The 20,603-nt window shown below is 38.0% G+C and overlaps 2 protein-coding genes across 2 annotated transcripts in view; both read left to right on the forward strand.

Moving 5' to 3' along the window:
• The window catches only part of LOC126629435 (uncharacterized), an 89,748-nt gene that overhangs the window by 28,641 nt on the left and 40,504 nt on the right, over positions 1-20,603 (forward strand). The window lies entirely within an intron of this gene.
• On the forward strand, positions 11,841-17,048 carry LOC126629427 (exportin-2-like). Its single transcript, XM_050299466.1, has 2 exons — positions 11,841-14,911; positions 16,384-17,048. Exon 1 carries the CDS (start codon positions 11,999-12,001, stop codon positions 14,909-14,911), a length of 2,913 nt encoding a protein of 970 aa, XP_050155423.1. The 5' UTR covers positions 11,841-11,998; the 3' UTR covers positions 16,384-17,048.

Genomic DNA, 20,603 nt, shown 5'->3' on the forward strand with positions numbered 1-20,603 from the left:
CTAAGTATGGTACAAACACTATTCTTTCTCATCAGCACTAGTCATTCATAACATTTTGCCCTTTTGTTTTGGGATCCAACAACTGTTTTTTTTTTTTGTACAACATAACTTAGAACATTGAGTTTTTTGCAGATAGGATTACATCAAGGTACTTTGATGCTATTCTTTTATATTCTTGTCCCGTGCTTTAACTTTCTTTTTCTTGGTAAAGTCTCATGCTTTAACTTTGGTCCATCTTTGAAATACTATGTAAACATCATCCCAATATACTTTGCTGGAACTTAACGAATATAAAGGGAGACATCATCATTTTTAATTTCTCCTTTTTCTTGGACTTTTATCCCAAGTGGGTTTTCATAGAATTTTTTGCAAACGCATCCTCCATGTCTTGTACCCGTGAGCAGCACAGAAAACACCGAAGATTTTCAAACAAAACAATTTATTTGCTCTCGAGTTACATCTTGGTATATGTTGCTTCCTTGTTGTTTTTCTTTACAGAGACCAAGCATGAGTCAGTCAAGGGGAACAAAAGTTGTATTTTGCTTCTTTTCCCTTGTTCATTTGTCCATAATGCACCTATTTTCTCATTGGACTGCAAAGAATGACTTTGCATATAGGACTTGACTTCCTATGTCTGCTTCCTTAGCTTGATTTCTTAACAGATGGCAATTAGAATGTTCCTTTCTTTCTTGGAATGGACGGCGAGCATTGATCACTTAGATTTGATTGGAACTTCACGAGGTGGTTTAGACCACCATAAAGAAATTCATCGAATTGACGGCAACAGCGGGGAGCAGAGTTCTTGGATTTGATTGGAACTTCACGGGGTGGTTTAGACCATCCCAAAGAAATTCATCGGATTGACGACAGCAGTGGGGAGTGGAGCTCTTGGATTTGATTGGAACTTCACGGGGTGGTTTAGACCACCCCGAAGAAATTCATGGGATTGAAGGCAACAACGGGGAGCATAGCTCTTGTGTTGTTTTTGTTCTCTTCAGATTTAGGCAGAAAGAAAACAAGTGGTTGATGCCATTTTTGGACTACTTCGTGTTGTTGTTGCATGTATAGAAGAACGCATGGGTTGCTAGCGTATAGATTCTTTGCTGACCAAAGTTTACTCAAGAAAACACCTGCCTGCAAAACAAAATTACTGGAAAAATGAAGAGAAAAGAAACAAATGTTTTGTACCTTCTGATTGATGTGTGTGGTTTATTCTCCTTCCCTGAAGGACTCGGTTTCGGATCGCTGGTAATGGGATTACTTCCTCTCCCATCCCGACAGTACTTTGTTGCTTCTTTTCTCTCTCAATTTGTCTCTCAATTTCTGCAGAGTCTCTCTTTCTTTTTCTGTGTCTCACCTTTCTTACTACAACTGATGTCTATTTATAGACATCTTATGAGGGCTCTAGAGCTTTTATGTGGGGGAGATAGAGGCCATGTCTTCCGCCACTTTTTCTTAACCTCTCTCACCCAATTTTCCATGTCTTTTTTGTTGAAGAAAATGGGGAGCCCTGTTTTGCACGTTACTTTCCTCTTTTGTAGGAAGGAATTCATATCTTATTTATTTATATTTTATTTATTTATTTATATTTATTTATGGATGTTGATTTGTATGTAAAGCTGTTTGGATCCAAATTTACACCATCGGCCCGTGTAATCAAGGCCGTAGAGTAAACATAGTTCTCAACCGTCGGATGAAAAAATGAAGATATTTTTGTTAAAAGATAATATTATGGGTTTTATCATAATCATCTTTTAATTTGAATTATCTTGGCATATTCTTAAACGGGATGGATAGAATGCAGATTATATCCTCAAGTAGGAGGTACAGCTCAAATTAATTTGGATGTTTAGCAATGAACGTGTAGATTGAAAAGCTTGAGGATTTAATGATTTTAAAGTCATGGTCTTGGATAATGATGGGATAAGGAACCTAGGTAGACTAGGTCTTTTTAAATGGTGATGGATGTTGTCAGATGGGTTTAAAATTTATTGATGGAGTTTTGATGATAAGAAGTCTAGGTAGGCTAGGCTTTTTATGAGATATGATAAAGCCTAACTTTTATTAGGTTTGAAAAGTCACAAAAGCTGGAGGATAGGCTTTGGCATTTCACACGGATCAATTTTACAGAGTCAGAGTTGCAGTCGAACTTTACACAGTTATCCAGCCGTGCCAAGCAAGTACAAAATACTATAAATACAAGATGTTCTGCGATAGAAAGGGATCTCCAATTCAACACAAAACTGCCCTGCGCAAGCTTTCTCAACAACTTTGAGATTTTTTCTTTTCTTTTCTCGCTGACACATCTTCCGTTGGCATCAACAGCACTGTGGAAGCAACCGGTGATATCTTAAGTCGATATAGATAGCTCTGCCATCGTAGAATCAGTCGGTCTCGCAGTATCTTCCGTTGGCATCAACAGCATTGCGGCGAGGACGGTTGGTTACCTATCCAAGTCTCGGTCGAAAAGGATTTCCGGATCCTTATTGATTGAGGTCATCTCATTAGCCTCCTCGGCGAAGTGAAGTGTTACAGTATATCGAGCTCGGCGCATTGCACGCCGAGTTATTTTATGATTGGATATTCCCAAGTGGGATTTAGAGTTCGGCATTCGGACGGCCGAACCACGTTCACCATTAAAACTTATATTTGCTTTGAGTATTTGTGCCCTTACACTTTGGTGTCGATTCGGCGTGAGTTTACTCTGACGAATAACATCACCGTGACTGAATCCGACGACGACGACTCGTGAACTTCGTAAGAATAGTAACCTTGTCTTCAGGTTCGAGAACCCAAGAGGCCGAGACGGGTTCTTTCCTCGGTCGCAATCGCAAGACGCAGGAGTCAGCTGCGCACCCAACGCAACATCAACAAAATTTACTCCTCGGCCGAGCTCGGCCGACGAGTTGGCACGCCCCTCATTCACCGAATGACGTAGTTAGCTTATAGATTACTCGGCCTGCGCGCCACGTAGGCTTGGTAGTTTCTAGGGTCAACATTTTGGCACGCCCAGTGGGACCCAGTGCTAAAACTACGAAGTTCACATGATCTATCTCGATCAGGCTTCATGGGATGAGTGTCATCACCTATTAACGAAGTAAAAACAACTCCTCGAGAGTTCGGGAAGAATTTATGAAAGGCAAGAGGCCGGGGGGCAAATTTCTGCTCCGGCCACAACTAATATTCGGCCTAAGAAAATGGTTAATTTGGCCGAAGAACAAAGGCCACCTATTTTTTCGATCAAGACTGAAAGTGTGGTAGGCCTAGAAGAAAAAGTTCAAGTTCTTGAGCCAAATACAAAAATTGACTCAGAAAATGATTCGTCAGAGGAATGTTCCAATGACGAACAGGGCCGAGACATAGGCCTAGCGAAAAAATCACACCAATTGATATGATTATTGGTGATAAAGCCGATATGGAGAAATACCGTTCGGCTAAGTTATTTAAGTCACAAGTCAAAATTGACGAAATTATTATGCCTGGGAGGCATAATAATTGTTCAACACATTCGGTGGCCGATAAAAATCTTTTGTCAAGCCGAGCATATTTGGAGATGATTTTTTATTCGGCTCAATGCAAAATTTGATTGGCTGTGTTGATATACAAAGATCTCGGCTTGGAATAAAACATCGTTGGCCTCCTCCTCTTGATAGCTCGGCCACTTTTGTTTTCTTTTATTAAGAAAAGGAATAAATTATTTTTCTTAATCATCAGGCTAATTAAGCCGATGCATAAGAAAATAAGGGGGGCAATATGCTGTTTAGGCCGAGGTAATTTGTTTGCCGAAATCGGTTGTTTAGGCCGAGGTAATTTGTTTGCCGAGCTCGGCAAATTTGGATACGTGCATGCGAAGTTTTTCCTAGTGATGGCAGACTTATTCAACAAAAGTAGATATTTAATTAGATATAGGCTTTAGCCTATGGATGTGGCTGATGGGGAATTGTCAGAATACCATTGGAAAGACAAATATATATATTTTATATATGTAAGACTCGGCCATGAGTTATAATAGTGGAAGTTAGGTTGTCAAATCTAAGAGTCAGGATATTTAATAAGCTTCGGCCTTTGATCAGTATATATATACGTATATAGGCTGGCCGAGCTGACAGGAAAATTCTTCTCGACCTCAATTTTCTCGACCTTCTGGCAGAGTTGCCAAGCCTGGTATGGAGTTGTGGTAGTCGAGGAAAGCCGCAGTGTTGGCAGAACATACATGTTATTGCCGAGGAATAAAGTTTCTTCCTCGGCAATACGAATAAATGTTGTTGGCTACGAACAGTTAATTTCCTTAACCATTCGGCTTACGAGCCGAAGCTTAAGGAAACTGGGGGCCAATGTTTGGACCCAAATTTATACCATCGGCCCGTGTAATCAAGGCCGTAGAGTAAACATAGTTCTCAACCGTCGGATGAAAAAATGAAGATATTTTTGTTAAAAGATAATATTATGGGTTTTATCATAATCATCTTTTAATTTGAATTATCTTGGCATATTCTTAAACGGGATGGATAGGATGCAGATTATATCCTCAAGTAGGAGGTACAGTTCAAATTAATTTGGATGTTTAGCAATGAACGTGCAGATTGAAAAGCTTGAGGATTTAATGATTTTAAAGTCATGGTCTTGGATAATGATGGGATAAGGAACCTAGGTAGACTAGGTCTTTTTAAATGGTGATGGATGTTGTCAGATGGGTTTAAAATTTATTGATGGAGTTTTGATGATAAGAAGTCTAGGTAGGCTAGGCTTTTTATGAGATATGATAAAGCCTAACTTTTATTAGGTTTGAAAAGTCACAAAAGCTGGAGGATAGGCTTTGGCATTTCACACGGATCAATTTTACAGAGTCAGAGTTGCAGTCGAACTTTACACAGTTATCCAGCCGTGCCAAGCAAGTACAAAATACTATAAATACAAGATGTTCTGCGATAGAAAGGGATCTCCAATTCAACACAAAACTGCCCTGCGCAAGCTTTCTCAACAACTTTGAGATTTTTTCTTTTCTTTTCTCGCTGACACATCTTCCGTTGGCATCAACAACACTGTGGAAGCAACCGGTGATATCTTAAGTCGATATAGATAGCTCTGTCATCATAGAATCAGTCGGTCTCGCAGTATCTTCCGTTGGCATCAACAGCACTGCGACGAGGACGGTTGGTTACCTATCCAAGTCTCGGTCGAGAAGGATTTCCGGATCCTTATTGATTGAGGTCATCTCATTAGCCTCCTCGGCGAAGTGAGGTGTTACAGTATATCGAGCTCGGCGCATTGCACGCCGAGTTATTTTATGATTGGATATTCCCAAGTGGGATTTAGAGTTCGGCATTCGGACGGCCGAACCACGTTCACCATTAAAACTTATATTTGCTTTGAGTATTTGTGCCCTTACACTTTGGTGTCGATTCGACGTGAGTTTACTCTGACGAATAACATCACCGTGACTGAATCCGACGACGACGACTCGTGAACTTCGTAAGAATAGTAACATTGTCTTCAGGTTCGAGAACCCAAGAGGCCGAGAAGCGTTCCTTCCTCGGTCACAATCGCAAGACGCAGGAGTCAGCCGCACACCCAACACAACATCAACAAAATTTACTCCTCGGCCGAGCTCGGCCGACGAGTTGGCACGCCCCGCATTCACCGAATGACGTAGTTAGCTTATAGATTACTCGGCCAGTGCGCCACGTAGGCTTGGTAGTTTCTAGGGTCAACAAAAGCTCATCCTCATCTTTTGGGCTAGATTATATTTTGTTTTGTCTTGTAGCTTGATCCAATTTGTATGGACTCTATTTTTTTTATATGTTATATATATATATTTTTTTTTTATCAACAATCGCCATACATATGAGTTAAACATAACACCTATTACTAATAAGTGAATAGGAATATCACTATATCATAGTACTAATTCGTTTGTTTATTCAAGTTTTGTACATGTTAGTCACATCACAATATTTTTTTTAAACAATTGAAATAGAGAAATATCTATATTAACGATGATAATAAACTTGAATTTATTAAAGTTTAAAACTAAAGATTGTTGTGACATATGTTCTTATCAATATTGTGATTGTGTAATCCTAAGTAGAGATAGATTAAGAATCCTTTGGGATCTAGAAGATCTTTTCCTATTAGACTTTGTATTACTTGGAGAGCAAATTTCTCTCCTTCTTATTACTACAAATAAAGGCACAAAGACTGGGGAATTAACACACAATTCCTCAATCCTATTCTCCACTCTCTTTCTCTCTATGCCGCACCCTTCAGTTAAATATAGGCCACAACAAAGATTACTTTTTGAATGTCATTATTATTTATATAGGGATGCCAATATGGCTGTTCTGGTTGGGAATTGTCATTACCGTAACTAGCATGCCGAGTATATAGGTCTCCATTTGGTATAGAGGGCTCTGTTATGTTTTATTGAAATATTTTTCCTAATAACAACTAAGTATTTAAACCAAAACGCTACTACTTTACTAATAAACTCGGTGATGTCATATGCATAAAATATGGTAAGACACACCATATAATATTTGTTGGAGGACTTTTAGGCCAAGCTGGACTTGGGCTTTGGTGGACACCTTTTTGCTTCCCCTGGTTCGTTTGCGTACCAAGTCTCAGAATACTCTAAAAAATTAGCGTGCCTTAGAGAGCATTATGGTTAGATCAATGATTCAAAGATGGCGTAATAAGGCAATTAATGACTTGCTTAAGCGAAGCGTAGTGTGGAAGCTAGAAGTTTATCAGTTTAGCTTGAGAGAAAACTTACATGGTTGCATGGTTGTGAGATATGTATGATCTGGGTTCTTTAAAATTCTAAAGTTGCTTCTATTGGCTGAGGAAATTCAAAGGAGACATAAAGAAAAGCTTAAAGCCCTAGAAGGATGATTTTCCTAAGGATTCAAGACTACCTGCACTTAGAGAAGGATTTCCCTGCTTGGTGCGTTGCAATCCTGAGTCTCCATCCTTTTCTCTTTCCGTTCTATTCTCCCTCTTATCTATGTTGCTTTCCCTTTTATATGTGTAGAGTGTCTTTCCTAGGTTTCCCTCAGGAATCCTTTGGTTTCTCTACTTTTGCTTATTTTGGCTTAGTCTTCCTCTCTCTTTTCCATAGCGCATTTACGACTTTCCTTTTTAGCGTAACATTGATGAAAGTCTTTACAAGAGCACTTTCTTCCTTGGTCAGTTTTCCCCAAGCGCTATTTCTGATAACGCGTCTCTTTGTTTTCCTTCATCATTCTTCAGCGTGAGCTATGAACCGCTATAATTTTTTTGAACAAATAAAACCAATACATTGCTCAAGATTATGAATCCAACAAGAAGGAAATAACCGAATTTGCATGTGCTTATAAGCAAAGAACAATAAAACCTAGATGTTGAAATAGTCATCTACTTGAAACTTCCAAAACCCTAATTCCTAATTGCAAAGAACCTGCAAAAAAAACATTATAATTGAATCTCTGATTCTCTCTTATTCCTTTAAAGCAATAGGAATCAAGGAAAAACATATTAGAAATTGACCTTTTCTTCAATTCATTCCGATGTTGCTGTTCTCTCAGTAACTTCTTCCCATTGCAATGTTTTCTATTACAATATTGATGAGCATTTTCACTTGCCTTGGAAAGCTGCTGCGTTTTCAATATTATTTTTTTGGGTTAATCTCAGTTTATTATTCTAAAGTTTTGTGGTTTTCAACATTTCGTACATGAAGTTTTTTTTATCTCAGAATCATACTTTAAGTTTTAATTTTGTGACAGTATCATACATCTATTAAGCTTACTGTTAATTCAGCCATTAATTGGTGACGTGGCGCCCACGTGGTTAATAACTGTGTACCACGTGTTATTAAGTGAAAAATTAAAAAAAATTAAAAATTAAAAAAGTAAATTAAAAAAAAAAAAAGTTGTCGACCACCCAAATGGGCCAAACCCTCCCTATTAGCCCATAACCCCACCCAACCTTCCCTAATCCCCATAAACCCATTGTCAGCGGCGAGAGCAATAACCCATAACCCCATCTAATTCCGACGAACTCTTCCATATCTTTCTTTGCCTCATTCTCTCACTCTCATCTCGAAAATGCGTCAATTAGAACCCTGGCGAAGCTTACGCCAAAACCCAGGCCAACAAATCAGAAACCTCTCAAGCAAATCGAAGTCGACGGAGTCGGCGAGGACGTTGGAGTGGTATGGAGAGGGAGTTCTGGGCGTCAGAGGGGGTGAGACAAGTGTAACCAGCGAACTTGGTGAACATGGCGACTCCTACGCCAATGCTGCAAGTCTTGATGGAAGAGGAGAATGAGACATGAGCTCCAAGCGGGTTTAGAAGGAAGTCCAAAATCGGGTTTTATTGTGTCGTGTGTGTGAGTAGAGGGGAATGCAGACGGGAGGAGAGGAGGACCACTACCTTCGACCCGAGAAATGGCTGCATTTGTTCATTTTTTTTTAATTTGTTTTAAGGTTTTAAATTTGTTTGAATTTTCCATGTAGGCCCTTAATGACACGTGGCACACAGTTATTGTCCACATAGGCACCACGTCACAAGTCAATGACTGACTTAACAGCAAGCTTAACAAATGTATGAGACTGTCCTAAAATTAAGACTTGAGGTATGACTCTGGGATGAAAAAAAAACTTCATGTACCAAATGTTGAAAACCATGAAACTTTAGGGTAGTAAATTGAGATTAACCCTATTTTTTTTTCTTATAAAACAAAATTTGGTGTTCCACTTGCCCTTGGGCTCTGGGATGCGCCCTATTTGCCCTGACAACTGGCCTTGTATCATTGACTAGCCATAATAATTGGATATAAATTTATTTTTGACAAAAATTAAATTTAAAACCTCTTATTTATAAATAAAGAAAAATATCACTAAACCATAATACTAAATGATAAAAAACCATAAATGTTAAATTGTCCAAATATGATCATCACAAAATCGTATATAGTAGGACAAATATTTCAGTCAATCTTTACACTTTACAAAAAACTACCTCAACTATTGGTATCACGACACTTTCATATCTCATCTTTTAAAATTGACAAGGTCATACCTCATCTTTAAAATTTAGTCCAATGTTATACCTTCCGTTACTTGGCCGTTTACTTTTTAGTTAAATGTTGACGCGACTTGATCCGGAACCCACTTTTTATTAAAATATTAGTAAAAACTAAAAAAAATAATTTAATAATTTTTAAATATTAAAATAATAAAGAAAAGTTTTAAAAATAAAATAAAATAAAATCTTCTGTTCGTGCCCTTTCCCCTACCATTTTCTCTCTCTTCTCCGCCATCTTCATCTTCTTCCCCCTTCCAGCTCACTTCCTACAACCCATAAAAAAGAAAAGTAAAAGAAAAAAAATATCCCAAGTTTGTCCCCTTCCCCAGTTCCCCCCTCTCTCACTTCTCCCCCATCTTCATCCTCTTCCCTCTTCCTATGACCCGGAAAAAAGAAGGTAAAAAAAAACAAAAAACAAATTTGTCTTCCCCCTCACCCACCCTCAGTTTGTTTTCCCCCTCCCCACCCCCCCCGAAGAAGAAAGAGAGAGAAAAAAAAAAAGGAAACCCAGTTGAAAGGTTCGTCCATCCTCCCCCCCTTCATCTTCTTCTCCTACCTGCTTAATCTCAACAGAAAAAAATTGAAAACCTATCAACCCCAAAACCCCATTCCTGAACCCCCCCCTCGCCCAGATCCCTCCCACACCTGCAACCCAAATCCACCCCCCAACCTGCAGAAGAATAAGAAGAAGAAGAAAGAAAGAAAAAATAAATAAAAATGCCCAGTTCGTCCGTCCGCCCCCCCCCCCACCCAACTTGCAGAAGAAGAAGAAGAAGAAGAAGAAAGAGAAGAAGGAAAAAAAAATGAAACCCAAAACCCAATTCGTCTGCCCCCCAACCCAAAACCCAGTTCGTCCGCACCCCCAACCCACCCAACCTACAGAAGAAGAAGAAAAAGAAGAAGAAAGAAAAAAAAAAACAGGTAAGGGAAGAAGATGGGTTTTCAAATTTGGGTCGGGGGGGGGTTTGACAGGAGAAGATAGAGAGAGGGGGGAGGGGGAGGGGGTTTGACGGGATTTAGGGGGTGTGACGAGATCTGGGTGGGGGGTTCAAGTATAGGGTTTCCAGGGGGGTTGATGGGTTTTCAAATTTTATTATTTTTTATTTTCTTTTGTTGAAGATTAAGCAGGTAGGGGAAGAAGATGAAGGGGGAGAAGAGAGTGAGGGGGAAGGGACGAAAGGGGTTTTTTTTTTTTTACTTTTTTTTTAATATTTAAAAAATATTAAATAATTTGTTTTAGTTTTTAATAATTTTTTATTAATTTTTTAATAAAAAGTGGGTCCCGGATCAAGTCACGTCATCATTTAACTGAGAAATTCACGTCAAGCTAACAGAAGGTTTAACATTGACACAAATTCGTAAGATGATGTATGACATTGTCAATTTTAAAAGATAAAGTATGAAAGTGTCGTAACACCAATAGTTGAGGTAGTTTTTTGTACTTTACCCAAAAAAATATGATATTAAGAGTATCTCCACTAGTTGGTGGAGGGCACTGACAATTAGAGTGCATGCGTAATAAAATTGTTCTTATTATTCACTCTAAACAATAGTTGCATTTGTGCAAGTCCACCCGTTTAGAATGAGGAAGGACAAGAGCGATTACTATTAACTAATATAATTTGTTTTATGCTTTATGCTTTGTAAGTGTGTTAAGTGTGTTTAATTTTTAAAATTATTTTGAATTTTTTTCCCTTCAAATTAATCCTAGACCGTGCACCAGATTATAACGTATGACAACAATTTATAATTTTCAATTATTTTTAAAGTTAGAAATGCAACGGTCTAAATAAAAGGACAGTTGAAAATCTAAGAGCATGTTTGATACTCTACTTGAATCCAACTTTTTAAACTCAAAAATAATTTTCAAGTTTTAGGCCTTAAAAACTTGTTTGGTGGGACTATTTTAAAAAACTGAACTAAAGACTAACTCAAAAATATAGTTTATTCTCTAAAAACATAAATATTGAGTTTTTAGAGTTTTTAAACTTAAACTCACTCCTTTCTTTTCTCTTCCTCCTTCCCTCTCACTCCAAATCTATATCTCTCTCTTTTCTTCTTTCTCTTTCCTCTTCTTTTTTACCTTTTTACCATTTTCGACTCTCCTCCAATCCGCTCTCTTCATTCTCTCGATTCTTTCTCTCACTCATCTTCCTCTCTATCTCGTCTGATCCTCTCCCTTCTTTCTCTTTCCTTCAATCATCTCTTACTTTCTTTCCTACTCTCTCCTCTTTCTCCCTCTCGTGCGACCCTCTCTTTTTAAATCTTTTTGTCTAGTTTAAGTAATAAGATTTAAAATTTTTAAATCGCAAACCAATCAAGTTTTTTAGTCTTAAAGAAAATTATTTTCAAGAAATGTTTTGAGAAATGATAAAAAATTTCAAATAGGATACCAAACATGCCCTAAAGATCGTGAAAGCAATCCAAACCGTTTAGCATTACATTGCACGTTCGAGGAGGCTCTTTTTGCGTTTTTTTTTTTTTAACAATAAATTCCAAATGGCGGGTCCAAAGAGAAAAGAGAAAGTGGAGGGCTTCTTTGGGCTTTTGGGGTGCACGTGGGTAGGCAGTTTCAGTAGTGGAAGAGCTCAAGCCCAAGCGGTTACCACAGGGGCAGCCCTAGGCCCAATCGCCTGGAGCAAATGTTTTTTGGATTGGGAGGAATTCAACCCAATGGCAAAGGCAATTCAATCCAATTGCAAGGGCTACCAAACGAGGCCGTTTGAAGGGGAATAATCGGCAGTGATTGGAAAACAAAAATCCCCAAATTAAAATCCCCCAAACTCTTCGATTTTCCCTCTCCTCTCTCCCTCTCTCTCAGTTATTTACACAAACACCTTCCGCTCGCTTTCAAAATCTCCACACATCGCATAAACCCTAGTCCCCCTTTTCCCCCCACAAAACCCCAAAGACCGCGAGAGCTTCATCGCCCATCAATGGAGTGGAACCCCGAAACCCTACAGCACCTCTCTCAGTGCTTTCTCCACACTCTCTCTCCGTCCCCCGAACCTCGCCGCCGCGCCGAGGCTTCACTCTCCGAGGCATCCCTCCACCCCAATTACGGCCTCGCCGTCCTCCGCCTCGTTGCCGAGCCCACCGTCGATGACCAGATCCGGCAGGCCGCTTCCGTCAACTTCAAAAACCACCTCAAGGCGCGATGGGCTCCTAACTCTTCTTCCGACGAGACCCCCATCCCCGACGCTGAGAAGGAGCAGATCAAGGGACTCATCGTCTCCCTCATGCTCTCTGCGACCTCCAAAATTCAGGGACAGCTCAGCGAAGCCCTAGTTCTCATTGGCAAGCACGATTTCCCTAAGCTGTGGCCCGCTTTGCTTCCCGAGCTTATCTCCAGCCTCCGGACGGCTTCACTCGCTGGAGACTACGCCTCCATTAACGGTATTCTCAGCACTGCCAACTCCATTTTTAAGAAATTTCGTTATCAGTACAAGACCAATGATCTTTTGCTTGATTTGAAATACTGTTTGGACAATTTCGCCGCACCCCTTTTGGAAATTTTCATAAAAACCGCGAATTTGATAGAGTCTGCTGCTAATTCCGGTGGGCCTGCTGTGCTTAAGCCGCTCTTTGAGTCACAGAGATTGTGCTGTAGGATTTTCTACTCATTGAATTTTCAAGAGTTGCCTGAGTTTTTTGAGGACCATATGAATGAGTGGATGACTGAGATGAAAAAGTATTTAACCACTAGTTATCCAGTACTGGAGAGCAGTGCTGATGGTCTTGCGCTGGTTGATGAATTGCGTGCAGCTGTTTGTGAGAATATTAACCTTTATATGGAAAAGAATGAGGAAGAGTTTCAGACATACTTGAATGATTTTGCGCTTGCTGTGTGGCATTTATTGGGGAATGTGTCTCAGGTGTCGAGCCGTGATCAGTTAGCTGTTACAGCTATTAAGTTCTTGACAACAGTTAGCACAAGTGTGCATCATAATCTTTTTTCTGCAGAGGGTGTGATACCACAGATTTGTCAGGGCATTGTGATCCCTAATGTGAGATTAAGGGAGGAGGATAAAGAACTATTTGACATGAACTATATTGAGTTCATCAGGAGGGATATGGAAGGTAGTGATCTCGATACTAGGAGGAGGATTGCGTGTGAACTTCTTAAAGGGATTGCTAGCAATTATAAACAACAGGTTACCAATTTGGTTTCTCTACAGATACAGAATTTGCTAAGCTCTTTTGCTACAAACCCAGTTGCGAATTGGAAGGATAAGGACTGTGCTATATACTTGGTCGTATCACTTGCTATTAAGAAGGCTGGTGGTACTTCTGTTACAACTGATCTTGTTGACGTTCAGAACTTCTTTGGGACAGTAATTGTTCCGGAATTGCAGAGTCAGGATGTCAATGGGTTTCCAATGCTCAAGGCTGGTGCACTAAAATTTTTCACTATGTTCAGGAATCATATACCAAAGCCTATGGCTTTGCAATTTTTTCCGGATTTGATTCGGTTCCTTCGTGCAGAGTCAAATGTTGTTCACTCTTATGCTGCAAGTTGTATTGAGAAACTTTTGATGGTAAAGGACGAGGGTGGAAGAGCAAGATATACTTCAGCAGATATATCTCCTGTTCTGCCACAACTGATGAACAACCTCTTTGAGGCCTTGAAGGTTCCAGAATCTGAGGAAAACCAATATGTAATGAAGTGTATTATGCGAGTTCTAGGAGTTGCAGACATATCACATGAGATTGCTGATCCTTGCATTAAAGGGTTAACATTAATACTCAACAAAGCTTGTGAAAACCCCAAGAATCCAGTATTTAACCACTATCTTTTCGAGTCAGTGGCTGTTCTTGTGAAGCGTGCATGTGGGAAGAATGCCTCTCTAATATCACTTTTTGAGACAAGCCTATTTCCCAGTCTCCAGAAGATATTGGGCGAAGATGTGACCGAGTTCTTTCCTTATGCATTTCAGTTGCTCGCTCAACTAGTTGAGCTGAATAACCTGCCTATTTCACCGTCTTACATGCATATTTTTGAGATACTTTTGTCCCCTGATTTATGGAAAAAGGCTTCTAATGTTCCAGCTCTTGTGCGTTTGCTTCAAGCATTCCTTCATAAGGCACCCCATGAGCTCAACCAAGGGGGGAGGTTGCAGCAGGTGCTTGTGATATTTAATAAGCTTGTCTCCGCTCGTAGCACAGATGAACAGGGTTTCTATGTGCTAAATACTATTATCGAGAGCCTTGAATATAATGTAATTGCACCTTATATTGGTGGCATTTGGAGTGCCCTTTTCACGGTGCTCCAAACCAGGCAAACAGGAAAGTTTATCAAGTCTCTCTTGATTTTTATGTCACTCTTTCTGGTCAAACACAGCTCTCAAAACCTTGCAGATACAATGAACGCTGTTCAGGGAAACATATTTCAGGTCATCTTGGTGCAGTTTTGGATTTCCAATCTTAAGCTAATTACAGGAGTCATTGAGACTAAGTTGACTGCTGTTGCATCAACCAGACTTCTATGTGAATCTCCAGCCCTTCTGGATGCTGCAGCTGTTGAGCATTGGGGGAAGATGCTGGACAGCATTATGACCCTTCTTTCACGCCCTGAACAGGACAGGGTTGAAGAAGATCCAGAAATGCCTGATATTGCTGAAAATGCAGGTTACTCTGCCACCTTTGTTCATCTTCACAATGCTGGGAAGAGAGAGGACGACCCACTGAAAGATATCAGGGATCCGAAAGAATTTTTGGTAAATTCATTGGCTAGGCTTGCTGCACTTTCCCCAGGCAGATACCCTCAAATCTTCAGTCAGTATCTTGACCCAACCAATCAGGCAGAACTACATCGTCTCTGCGAATTTTATAAATGCCCGATTGCCTAAGTGAGTATGCGTACGAAATATGTTCTTGTTTTGTAGTTGTGCACCATTCCTATAATTTTTTATGGATCTCCATGAAGCATGTTTTAATTACATCTGGAATTGTTTGTGATATATTCATATTGTAGCAATAGTTTGGTGACTAAGCATGTGACACACAATGGGGGGTTGTAGCTGTGAGATATGTTCTGATACAGAAAGATTGTTACCTTGTTATTTCTTAGTCATTGTCTTACACTAATTAGAAACTGATTGAGTACACTGAACATCAGCAATGAGTAACTTACAGTTTGATTGAAATGTATTGGGCTGTATAAGAAATTATCTAATCATATCCTCGCTATGCCATTATATGCTCTTCTTCGCTTGGATGATAAGCAATCAAAGTTGTTTTTTACAATATATATGGATCCGTCTCAGTGGTATGTACTCATAAGAATTTTGGTATCTAAAAGATGTATTGTCTATTGGAATGCTAACCGCCTAGAAATACATCTGTTTTAGGTAATTGTTGTGAGTAGCTTTAATATTTGATTAATGGTGCAAATACTACCACTTAGTAAACTACAGATTATAAGTTGGATGGTAAGAAAAAAGTATTACTTGTTTTGGAACATTTATTGATTAAAAGTGTAAAAAAAATTTGTTGTTGAAACTGAATGGTGAATCTGGTGTATTAGCTGCAACCTGATAACAATAGGCTTTAAATGTACGATGATTTGTATGTAAATTTATTTGGTGAGTGGTTTTAGTGTTTGCAGAAACAATCTTAGGTTGAACTGGGATGGGTTTGAGTTTTGAATATTGCCAAAAACTGGTTTGCTCATGGTGTGGCGGGAGGAAAGCAACGACCTTGGGACTCTTAGCCAGTTTTGGTTGTACGTTTGTGGAAAAGATGCATGGTTTTGATTTTCTTTCTGTACTAGAGGGGTCTCTAGGGTTGATATTTAAGCCTTGTTTGTTCAACGTTCAAGGGGTTTCCTCAAGTTACAGTGAAAGCTTACTTGGTTTAAGCTGTGGCTGTATTTGTTTTTATTTCTCAATCTAGGCATGCTAGCACTATATATCAACCCATGGGTGAGTGTTAGCACTATCTCGCATGTATGAATTTCCTCAATTCCCTGTTTGCATATCTTACACGTATATGGCATATTTTCCTTTTGTTTTCCTTAATTACATTTTCTCCTAGTGGTAAAATGTCATTAGGCACCCTTGAGTATTAATTCTATTGTAATTGCTACTTCTTTTTGGTAATGATACCTTTGTTTATTATCTCAAGTATTTTCTTGTTAGTGGCATATTGCTATATAATTTAACCTCCTATGACAGTCGAGTAACTTCTCTGATTTTTTCTACAGTTTTATCCCTTTTAGATCTTTGTTTTGTATTTTATTTTGTTTCTGTTTAATCCGAATATGATTTTTGCCCCAACCCGCATTCAAGAAATCATCTCATCTTCATGTGTAAACTGGCAGGATTTTCACATGGTAATGAAGGTGCGGGCTTTTCATTTGAAGTTTCAACGAGTCTTGGTCAGCATGCATATGTGAGCAACCTATAGTGCCGTGCAGTCTGCAGGTTTTGATGATTGTCATCTTCATCTCTGCAGCATTTTAAATTTTTCTGCAGAAATGATGTGGGATTTTTGGTTACACTTGTCCTGAGTCGGCTACCATACACGGCGAGCACCCGGTGGTTAGTTGGATTTGAGTGTTGGAGTCCTATGTCAAGTCATTATGAATGCGTCTTCGCAGCATCCTGTCCTGTGTCAGCATGCATTCGTCTAAATTATGGTACATCTGCATTGTTGTCATGTAAGTCTGTTTTTGTTGAATATTACTGTTGCATGTACGCATATTGTTGCACCATTGTCTTTTCCAAAAGAAAAAGAGAGGAATTATTGCGTCGTCGTTATTTCAGTTTGTCAAATCCCTTGTTGGTTAAGTAAATTAAGGTGGGAGGGAAAACCGGAAGTTTTAAGGTCGGAGGAAGAAGATGAAGCTTTTTTTTCGAGTTTGTCGGTGTCGAAGTCAGAAGAAGAAACGAAAGGTTTAATGGGCGCATGATTGCAGCACTTGTGCAATGTACTTTTCATTAATATATCGAGAGCACACAAGATTGTGCAACATGTTTGTTCTGATGGAATTTTGTTACAAAGTTTGCAGATGAAGTTGGTTGACTTAATTATAATTGAGCACTAAACCCTTGTAAAGTTTGCTACTCTAATTAAACAAATATGATTCCGCTAACATCATGCATATGGCATGCCTGCGTAAGATGTAGAAACTGTAAAACCTAAACCCAACAATCCTTGGTTATCAGGAAAATGATTTTATGACACGAGTACACTCCAAATGTTATTTCTTTGTGTCGATTTAATAATATTGCAATCTCTCTTGTGCCAGTCCTGTAATATTGCGTGTAATATTTTTACAACAAACAAACGGAATATCAAATTTTATTAATTGAAACAAAGAGAACATTACAGATCGCGAAAAATACACATAAATGGAGGTCGATGTGAAATATTTCAAACATATGTACTTTTTACTTTTGGCCCATGACTCTTGAGAAAGCAAACATATATTCATGATCTTATTGGACCAGGCCCAAAAATGGTGTCACCTCGATTGACGGTTGGTTATTTGTTTTTCGTTTCTTTTTTCAACTTGTTCAAAAAGAAAAAGGAGATTCGAACTTAGATTTTCGCTCTTTTTGTATTGACTATCTAATTTGTCTAGAACATAGTGCTTTCCCGTAGACTCGACTTCCTCTGTAATTTACAATATATTAAAATATCGCTCTGTCGAAGAAATTTTAATCATCTATTGATTTTCCTCCACAAGCACTAAGTACATCCTAATAACCATTTAAATAGTCATACAAATGATGCTAACCCTAAGCATTGTCTAACAAAAAGTGTACATAATATTAAATCAATGATCAGCCAATGTTGTGAATTATTCTGGGCTTCCTGCCTAACATCCACTAAATCATTTTTTTTCTTCTCTTCTTCTCTTCTCTATTTTCTTTGAGGATTAATTAGTTAGGAGAAATGCTAAGGAGACTCTTTCAAAGCTGGATTTTCTATGGATTTTTTGTCATCTCACAGTTTAACTTAATTATCGTGCCACCATTATTAAACATTGTGCCAAAAACATAAGGTAACAATAAGTCTATGAAGAGTTCTACTTTTGAGATGATCTCCTTAACAATTCTCATTAGTGTATGGTTGACATAATTGTATGGTGTTTCTTACCAACAAGCCTTCTCCAATCCAAACTTTGGACCCAAATAAAATCATGATATTCATGTCTTTGGGAGGACCCCACCATGTTAACCTACCATCATCACTCACTAAATTGATGGTCCAAAGGCCAATTGATCAATGACCAATGAGAAGAAGCCACTCAATTTTTAGTATTTTAATTTTTGGGTAATCTACCTTAGTGGTGACCTAATTTGACCAATCTTTTCCCATCTATGTGTGATGGCTTATACTCTTATTGTTTTTCAAGATAAATGTTGAGTGAGTGTGATGTTCCAAGGCATTTTTGTTGCATGGTGGAAACAAGACATTGGACCTCATAAGATAGATATATCAAAAAATCTCAAAATATGATGATAGTAGCTAATTACTATTTACTGTTTAATCAAAATTGTTAGATTATCATTAGACCAAAAACAAAACTCAACTGTTGGAGATCAACACAACAATGCATATCAAGTTAAGACTATGTTAGAGATCAACAGAACAATGCATATCAAGTTAAGACTATGTTAGAGAATCATTAGACTCCAAACATTAGGTATTAGAAAACAACACAAAAATGTACATCAATCTCACAAATTGAAGTATTACTAAAATGAAAATGTTTGGGAGAACACATTTAGTAGACCGGACTAGTATCACGTTTCTAATAAAGGTAGTACTTAATTGTATTGGTAGGTCATACCTTTATCGTAGATGAAGTTATTAAATTAATTTTGTTGGAGAACATATGATTTTTATTTTATATTTATTGTTGAGTAAGCGAATCAAACTTAGGATATCTTCAGACATTTTGATGAACTTGATTGCATAACATGTATACATACATGCATCGTTTGTTGTCCAACATTGAATTGGTTTAGATAACTCATTGTAGTCAATCAAAATGGATAAGTTTTTTTCATGACTAATTCATCTTTTTCTTTTAATTTGGACAACATTTGATAAAAATTAAATTTGACTTGGCTTGGATAACTCATTATATTTAATGAAGAATGATAGGTCCTTTTCAACTAACCCTCTATCTTCAACTTTAACAATATTTGAAAATTGACATCTATTTCTTGCTTCAAGTACATTAAATTTGAGGTTAAAAATGTACAAAGCTCTTGTAAAGAGCCTCAGTCTCCCTTTCATTTCCAAATATATTGGGCTTCCTAAATAAAGTCAAGAAAACAAGGGAAGCAGACCCCACATGCATGTTTTTTAATGGCAATTTCCACAAAGGGCTCACCTCCTTTTCTTCTACTTATGTAAAGGTGAAATGAAATGAGCTTTCTTACCAAAAAGTACATATAACTAGGTCGAAAGGGCAGAGAAAGCATACGAGGTCCAAAGGATCTCAAAGATTCTTGACCAAAGAAATTTAATCCAACGGTTACCAGAATTCCAAACTTTGTCAAAAGTGAAACATTATTTGTACGGCCATAATGGACCAAAATCTCACTCAAACTCCCTTGTATATTTTTGTGTTTAAAATGTTGTGTGACTGGAAAGAGTTGTGTACCTCCATCAAGGTTATGTAGTTTCTATCCAATCGTCTACAAAAATGTCACTTATATTATTTATTTGTATCATCATTTATATCGTTTGTCTAATAAATATGGAACTAACATGTGTTGGCGAACCTTACCTCTATTATAGAGATGATATAAATGATAATACAAATAGGTAGTCACATTACTCATTTGTCTAATATGTTGGACTCATCAGCTCGATCAATGCATTGTGGAATTATGTTTGGATCTAATTTAAGCGACGATAATGATCCGATCAGCTTCAATTGCGAATTGTTAATGAGAGAATCTTGTTAAGTAATAAATTATGTGTTATTTTTTTGTTTTCTTGTTTTATTTAGGTTTTGTGTTTGTAATAACTCAAGAATTTCAGTATGAGTTGTCTGGTTTCGCGATAAGCAAGTTTGGTAGTCTTGCTTTATGTGAGTTTGATAGTCTCTCTATAGGTGAGTTTGGTTGTGTTGTCAGTATGATGGTTCACCAAAATATCAGAGGTGAATTGTTGAGTTCGTTGGTTCTATTGTTAAATGTTTTTTTTTTATCATCATATGACATTTTGGAGCCACGATATTCTTCTTTGCAGAGTCTAGATAAAAGTATGACGTTTTCATATCTCCCAATTGGTTTAAGAGCTTTCATCTCTTCCATGATCTTATAACACTAGATGCATTGATTTCTATGAACTCCTTTGTCTCTTACAGCTTCTTACTACATCTATAGGATATTATTTGTCATTTCATATTTTTCTTTGCAAGTATCCTTCTATAAGGGATCATGTTCTTCATTTTGTATAGAACATATGTCGTTCCCACAAAAATAATTATCCTTTTGAACCTGCAAGTTTCTTTTAGATATGTAAATCTAGGTTTTATTGCTATTTATTAAACCCCTATTAATTTAAGGTACA

The sequence above is a fragment of the Malus sylvestris genome, chromosome 7, assembly GCF_916048215.2.
Source record: "Malus sylvestris chromosome 7, drMalSylv7.2, whole genome shotgun sequence".
NCBI lineage: Eukaryota > Viridiplantae > Streptophyta > Magnoliopsida > Rosales > Rosaceae > Malus > Malus sylvestris.

What these genes read in the sequence shown, in the direction of transcription:
- LOC126629427 (XM_050299466.1), top strand. Translation starts at nt 11,999, where the DNA reads ATGGAGTGGAACCCCGAAACCCTACAGCACCTCTCTCAGTGCTTTCTC.